The 8445-nt window shown below is 40.8% G+C and overlaps 1 protein-coding gene across 1 annotated transcript in view; it reads right to left on the reverse strand.

Moving 5' to 3' along the window:
* Positions 1 to 7593, reverse strand: part of LOC145393427 (acylcarnitine hydrolase-like) — a 68778-nt gene extending 61185 nt beyond the window's left edge. Inside the window, exon 1 of the mRNA XM_080267527.1 lies at positions 7402 to 7593. Within this exon, the coding sequence (XP_080123653.1) occupies positions 7402 to 7593 (192 nt within the window). The remainder of the gene's footprint in view (positions 1 to 7401) is intronic.
* Between the last annotated feature and the right edge of the window lie 852 nt (positions 7594 to 8445).

An 8445-nucleotide genomic window follows, 5' to 3' on the forward strand; every position in this document is an offset into this window, starting at 1 on the left:
TTAGGTTAACCAGTAAACTGTCTGTTCTAAGAATTCTGTAAATTCAAGAACTGGCACGTTTCCTGGTTAATAATGTTAGGTTAACTAGTAAATTGCCCGTTCTCAGAGATTTGTAAATTCAAGAACTGGCACATTTTCTGGTAAATAAGCATTAATCAGGAAACTACAAGCGTTCTGAGAGATTTGTAAATCCAAAAACTACGTTTCCTGGTTAATAATAACATAAGTACTGATTGCTAGGCAGAGAGAGAGAGAGAGAGAGAGAGAGAGAGAAATGACACTTTTGATGCTCCACCTTGATTCCTTTCGCAGGTGCAGCTGGCGGGTGCAGCATTGTCGTGCAGAACAGCTGATCATCCCTGATGCATCCTGCCGCCTCTTCTTTTCTGCCTCGTCGTCATCATTTACTATTGATTTGCATTATGTAATTTTACACATAGGTACAGTTACACCACAACTGTCACACCTACACCATGTATTACATACATCACGCTACATAACAAATAGCTGTTAATGTAAATGTAGTGAACTTTTCGCTCAGTTTGACCTGAATACAGGATTTTTCACCGTCGTCACAGAGTTTTTTCCTCAAGCTTGTTTCTATTAACGTAAATACGAATTTTTTTCACTCACTGACAACTGTGACTTTCTCCTGTAGCAGGATAGCACACACACCACAGTGTGAATCTTGTGTGACTGAATTAGGATTTATATGTATGTAAAGTGAAAAAAAAAAAATCCTGAAGGAAACAAAAAAATGTTGATTTTGATGGGGCATAATGTCACGAGTTGGCGCGATTCTCTATCTAAATAAACTCGTGACATTGAACTTTGGTGGGAAACCGCAAATTCTAATGGAATCCCAGGAAGTATCACTCAGTCAACCACCATGTATTCACCCGATCGGGAGTGTTTTCAGAACAATTTTTCACTGTGTCATAAGTGATTGTCCTTGCCCGCGACATTAGTGCTTCCGCTGAGTGATTTATTATGAGCGTGTTTCGTTCACTTTCTTAGCCGTTAACAGTTAGCGGCTGGCCTCAGCCCTCGCCCCTCTTGTTTGAATTCAGTCAGTTGTGGATCATCGTGAGATAAGGATTGTTGTGCTCCAGCGTGAAGCAGTGCCGTCATTGTACAACAAGCTCCTGAGATCTCCACCCAGCAGTGAATTGGCGAGGAGGGTCTATTGAATAGCAGCATCTGGTGTTCATCGCGCAGACTCCCAGACTACTAGTTTGACCCCCCTCCACTGATAAATATTTTCCTTTTGTCTTTCCTAGGTTTATGTTTAGCTTTTGAGTGAGCGAGTGAGCGTGTTCTCCTTATTTTGGATTCATTTTGAAATGTGTAACCTAAATTTACCTCATTGTAATCAATAAGTTAAGAGTTCTTTTTCTTGAGCTTAATGTAATGTAAACTCATGTTTTATTTTTCCACATAAAGCTTATTTCACTTATCGCTCCTAGTTTGCATAAGCGCTTTGCATTATTCATAATTGGTACTTAGGCCAGTCCTTTTTATTAACTTAAATCCGTTGTGCAACTTGGAGTTAATTCACCAGCAAGAATCTGCTTATCATTCATAGCATTAGTTACTGATTGTCAGGGGTGGAGTCACTTTCTCGTGAGGCTAGCAGTACTAACAAAAAGCATTTTTGAGTAATTAGTCTCTGCTGTGTACTGCTCAGGAAGTAAATAAATTCTAGTCCTTAGAGAATCGGCGAAGTAAGCCGCATAAAGTAATCATTGCTTGATTTTCACAAGTCAATTCTTTGTTAATATTGACAAGTAACATTGTAAAGCATTCTTCAATATAAAAATCTACAAAAACCCCATGACATGGTTTATCCCACATATTTGACACCCTGGCTTATCCCAGATGTTTGACACCTTAGTTTATCCCACATATCTGACACCCTGGTTTATCCCACATATTTGACACCCTGGTTGTTCCCAAATATTTGACACCCTGGTTAATCCTACATATTTGACACCCTGGTTTATTCCACATCTCTCCATCTATCTTTGAAATTTCTAGTTCTCACGTGAACAGCAGAGTATTATATACTAGTTAATGTATTTTGCCAAAAGTTGGTGGACAGCACAAGAAAGATGGTTTGTACTGTGCAGAAAAGAGGCGAGCAGTGATAATATTATTGTTGTTATGGAGAAGCATCACACTGTGGAATCGATAAACGCTTCCCCATATGTCTGAGGCTTCACTAAACCATGATAAAGTAATCGAGATCAGCTTATACCGTTCCAGCGGCTAGGGTAACTTATAATGTGACCTCCTCATCGAACAAAAGTCATGACTTCACTCTCTTATAACGCTATTTATGTATGTTTTGTATGACATCAAATTTGAGCAATGGGCCTAGGAGCACCAGTCACAAAACAGATGGGTTTCACTTCCACAAACGGCTTGATGTTAATGAAGATGTGGCTCACTATATCCAGTTGCTCTTTCAGTGTCAAAATCTAAGTCATGGAATTGTGGGTCCCGTCCTAGTGGTTTAGAGAGAGGATTGGGTTGATACCTCCACTTCCAGTCCAGCTCGGATAGTACTGTGGATGGAACACATTTTGTCTGATCCCTAACAATGTTCCTTCCTGGTGGAATTACATAACAGATCACCAGGATATATAAGCTAGTTCGCGACGATAAAGCAGTACAAGGCGGTATTCATCTAGAGAAGTTAGAAACTAGATGAGGAGACACATCAAAATACAGTATACGAGCAGATACTGTGCATAGACTCTTACTTCAGCATATGCATGCAGAAACTCTCTTGGAAGGTCTCTGTAAACTGGACTATACGATTGTGCTGTACCATAAAGGGGGATTCACATTTAGGTTGTCTCCAGCATACATTCTTTAATGTGCATGTAGTTAAACCGAAGCTGAAAGCGTTTAGATATACATGATGTACAGGGAACCACTTTCTTGAGGCATTGGTGTTAACCATGGATTCGACGGGTCTCATAAACCCGGTAGCCACTGAAAATATCCCTACCTTCAAAAAAGTAGAGGTTGTAGTCTTCTTGTATAGTTGCATACTAGCTTTATGTACACCAGGGGGTTTATGTCATAACGGCTTTTTTTAACCAATTCACCAACCCCTCTGCCATTCGACATTAATGTGCAGGCTAGTGATCTTCGACTTGGTGCCTTTTTTTGGGAGGGGGGGGGCAACTTTCAGGGGGAAAAAAAAATCGTTTATGAAAGCAGGCCATCAAAAAAAAAAAAAAAAAAAAAAAAAAAAAAAGGAAAACGAAACCAGTCAACTATGAAGGCCAGCAGGAAGTTCAACCCATACCTGTTGTTTGGCACATAATATAATATCTCGTTGAGGCATCATAGCCTGTAGTGGCTCAGGAAAAGTTGCACCAAGACAATACACTACATGATGGGGAGAGTTTCCTCGAGTACAACTCTCTTTTTAAGCAAAGACTGAGAAAACTCCAAAGTGTTCTCGATCCTGTGCATCATGCTCTTTTGCGACTTGATGCTGGTGCTTCCAGGTCCTTCCCGATTCCTAGCTTGTTGGTGGAGGCTGGCCAATCTCCTTTAGACCTGGAGGGCAATTCATTAATCAGTCGTTGCTGGAATCGTGTGAGACGTATGCTGGACTCACCTACACCTACTTGTGTGTCACTGCAGTAATATTTTCAGTATTATGATTCTCACCTCGCATTCAGCAGTTCTTTCGGTACAGGGTCAGGCAGGTTATGGGGTATTTAGGTCTCTACATTGTCTGTCCACGCTCTTCGGGTCGCAAAGATTGCTCCATGGTTCTTTCATGAGGTTCAGTCTGCAGAGATTTTGAAGGTAACAAGTCTTCATCTGTGGTCAGGTTCTCCATCAGTTAGTTTTGGAACATTCATCCACTCATAGAGGCAATGTCCCGGTATATACAGATGGTTCGATGATAGACATAGGAGTTTGATCTGGTTTGGCGTTCCCAAATTGTGTGAGGGAAGGAAGTCTTCTTCTTGATGTTTGTGCTCTTACTGAAGAAATGACTGTTGTTGTTTTTGTTTATAAATTGATTTTAGTACAAAAAGAGGCTTCTTTTACGATTTTCCGTGACTCTCAAGGAGCCCTATTGGCCCTTGAGTATTTTAATTCACCTTATCCACTGGTATTTGTCGTCCTTGAGTGGCTATTCCTGATTCAGTGTTGAGGTAAAATAGTCAAATTTTGGTGGGTACCTGCGCTTGTTGGTGTGGAGGACAATGAAGGGCGGATACATTAGCAAAAGCCGCGTCTTTTCAACGATCCTCTGCCAACTACCCACTTCCTGCTACCAGCATGACGCTTTCCTTGAAGTCTGTGATTTGTACCTGTTGGCAAAAGCAGTGGGTTGTCGTAGTTAATAATAAATTAAAGGAGATTTCTCAGGGGGTGGTCGTGCCGGGAGTCCTCCCCTCCAATCTTTGGTGACTGGAGATGGCTGTTGGCCGGCTTTGCACTGGGCATTTACGGTTTACCATTGGTTTCTTGATGTGTGGTGGGACTCACCTGCATTGTGATGACTGCCTGGTTCCCCTTACTGTCTGTCACTTGCTGGTTGGGCGTCTGAGTTTGGGGGACTTGCGTCAGAGGTTTTCGTTAGGCACTGGGGGGCAGATGGTGCTTAGTATTTTCCATGCTTGGAGGAACCTCTGGCTATCCAGCAGACAAGTTTGGTTTTCTGAAGAGGGCCTCCCCCACCTGCTATAGTTAACTGATTATTTTTTCTATTTTATAGACGATTTTCTTTGGAATCAGATATTGATTTTGTGGTTGCATGTAGGTTATAGCTTTCTTTTTTAGGCACCATATGGCCTACCCCTTGCGGCGCCAAGTTCATACGTAATAATACTGCTCAGTAACGTAACCATGTCCAGTTCTGTTTTACCTTGCTGAATCATCTATCATGACCATACGTAATCTTACCATATCTAACCTAATCTAACATAACCCTGTCTAACCTTACCTTACTTAACCTAATCACTTCTTTCCTTTTTCCCAAAATTCAATAACTTTATCTATCTCCACCTGACCTAACCTCATACACGTAGCCACTGGGGTCATACACGTAGCCACTGGGGGGGGAGGGGGGGCAATCTGCCCTCCCCTGGGAAAATTTTGGGGAAATGCTGAAAGGGATTTTTGGCATAGTTCTTGTATGACAATACAGTTTTCCTAATTTCTCCACTTGCATATTAAACAATATTATCTGTTTCCAAAAATATTTGTGGGAGCAATAATTTCCTTTGAAGTTGAAAGCTTGACTAAATATAATAAAACCCTTGAGGAAAAAATTACCAGTTATAACTTAACAATTTCCCCTATTACCTTAGATTATGTGGTTAATATTAGAGCTCTAATAGTGTTTTGCACTTGAATCCTGATGAGGTGTAAAAATGGCCTTCCTCTCCCCTCAGCACCTGCAGCCATATCCTCTCACCCTGTAGCCAGTTGCAAACAAACACTGCACAATTATTGTTACAAACAGCTGAAACAAGCAGAATTTTTGAAGAATGCATGAAGCCATTTTGATCACCTCAGACTACATTTTAGAAGGTATGCAGATATAAATATGTGTGCCAGGGGCCTCGTTTGAGTGGGAGACAGGGGAACATTCCCCCCCCCCCCTACGCACACACTTTTTGGAGCCTAGGGGACAGAGTAGCTTTTGTTCCCCCCGCTATTCTAGGTGAGAATTTTCAGGATGAAGAGCTTAACGCCGTTTTTCTTTTTTTTTTCCCTTAATGGAAAAATCCTTTCTATGCAGTACAGTACAGTTCAGGTGATATGAAAATCATTCCCTGCTGAGCGGGGCAGTTCGAGTGGTCACCTGAGTCAAGGATTAAGAGAGGTTAAGCCCACCAGATGTATTTACTTAGGTCTGTCTTGAGCCAGTGAGAATCAAACTAAAAGAATAAGTAGTGGAAAACAGAATATATACTGGTTACCACCACAGCAGTAGTAAGAAACAGAATACCAAATTGGGGGTGGGTGCGGCAGCGAATATTAATTTACACACGTGCTAAGTGGAGAGAGAGAGAGAGAGAGAGAGAGAGAGAGAGAGAAGAGAGAGAGAGAGAGAGAGAGAGAGAGAGAGAGAGAGAGAGAAATACAAAACTGCAAATGAAAATAGAAAAAAGCGATACGAATGTGGAAAAGTGTGTGTGTTCGGGACACTCACGCCAGATCTCCAGTTTTCACTGGCCTATCCATGCCATTATTCGTCCAGCAGCCAATCAAAATACAGGGTTTATTTCCGAATATAAACAGATAGTATGGACGCCACTGCCTCTCGTATGGTAGGTGCTGTGCCGATGTGTGGTAATTTCATCATTATTTTCGTAGGTTATTACCCAAAATAGCTGTACTTCCTTAAATGTACAGAGAGATAAAGACACCAGGTAAATGATTCTCTAAGAGTATAGTGTTGATGTGGCTTTTTCAGTACTAAAATTGCACAAGAAATTTATGGTACAGAGAAAAAATATTATTTTGAGGTAGAACGGACGGAAGTCAGAATGCATGTATCGACAATAATACCATGTACGAGAGTGACCATGATGACTAGTGATACTAGTGACAAGCAGATGACTTTGCTATGGAAACTCCAGTGCCTTCTGATTTATTGCTGGTGTTTCCTTTTTCTCTCTAATGAAAGAGTAGACTTCTGGTAACATTATGTTCTGAGTGTTTTTACACATCTCTCCTCTGAAAGGATTATTAACTGTTTACTTGAGGTTACTCCAAGAAAGTTGTGAATATGTGGGGAAAAGATAGTTTTTCTTTATGACATTGGAACAAATGCGACAGTAATGATGTAAATTTATTTCTGATGACATAAGGCATCAAATCTAGGAAATTTTGTGGTGACATATTTTGGGAAAATATTCCAAGTGTTTGCCCCCTCTGGCAAAAATCCTGGATACGCCACTGCCTAACCTGACCATTTCCAACCTCATTTTCGGGCAAGAGTAGCCAACATTACGTCGACTGTGGGATCAATAAATAAAATCTTTTATTCCCTACTCCATTCCAAAGTTACTGAGAGAGAATGAGTATTGCACGATTAAGTAATGTTAGTTCAGTTTCGATTAAGTTAGGTAAGATCATATTCAGTGAGCTATGGGATCCCAGTAGTTGGAGTATTAGCATAGTTGAGGTGGCGTAAGTCTGACAAAGAGATAGGATTAAGTCAGGTTGGTTTAAAGTTAGGTTAGGTTAGGCATGTTATTGACTGGTGAATAGTAATTAGGTTATTTCAGGTACTAGATCAACAGATAAGTGTAGCTGTTTGGGTAAATATGTCATATATATTGGTATTACTCTTTTTCTTTATTTTTTTTCCTCTGTTCATCTTCCGGGGACAAAAAATCTACTCCCACTTACCTTGAACCTTAAGTTACCGACAGGAGGCTGGGCGAAAGGAATGGCACGATAGGACCAGAAGGGGGCTCCATTCACTGTTCTCTCCACCACACCCTTCACCAGTCCTCCCTCAGTCTTCACTACAGGGGCCTCTTCCACCTTACCCAGCACCACCACCACCGCCATCATCATCGTCGTCAGGAAGGTTCGCATTTTGGCTTCTTACAGTCTGTTAGAGATACGAGGAAGGGACATTATTTTTGTAATTATCAAATTACCACCTCTTCCTATCACGACGACAACTATCATTAACGTGATAATTACGAGTAACATTATCATTATCATCGTTAGTATTCTCATCTTGATTCGTTTGGTATGAAAAAATAATCAGAGGGCGGTGTTGGTTATCAGCACTGTAACCACCCTTATCATTCTCCAAAATTATCAATACTTTCATCACTGTTTTTTGTTGTGTTGCAGAGCCTTTCTGTCAGAGTTCAGAATGCTATATGGTGGTGCAGATCCGACTGTCTTGCAATCAGACCAGTCTGTTTGTTTTACTAACAGTATGGATCACCTTATGACATGTCGCTCTCTTATTTTATTTTATTTTGGTGTATGGCTGTTAGTTAATATGACCCCCATACACACAGTATAAACAGACTGGTGCTTGCTCACAAGAAACTGGGGGAATAATTAATAGCCTTTCCATAACAAAATCCTTGCAAATACCATTATCTTTGTTTCTGTACCGTTACTGAGCACACAATGACCAATTCTGACCAAAGTGTCGAAAAAATTATTTTTGCATATTGCAATTTCCGTCAATTTCCCATCGTCCCTTCGTGTGCAATGGCCAACTTGTTTTTCTGACACTCCCTTGACCCACCCCGACCTAATGCAAACAGAACTAGACAGATATCTATTACCGTTCTCGTGAAAAAAAAAAAAAAAAAACGAACAAACACACAGACACACACATACACAGCATGACTAATTATTTAGACTGCCTCACAACCGAAACCCCAGCCTGATGTAATTATTCCTGTTTTGTGATTTGGCTGT

This window comes from Coenobita brevimanus, chromosome 3 (genome assembly GCF_032717465.1).
Source record: "Coenobita brevimanus isolate Jiangsu-jjx chromosome 3, ASM3271746v2, whole genome shotgun sequence".
Taxonomy (NCBI): domain Eukaryota; kingdom Metazoa; phylum Arthropoda; class Malacostraca; order Decapoda; family Coenobitidae; genus Coenobita; species Coenobita brevimanus.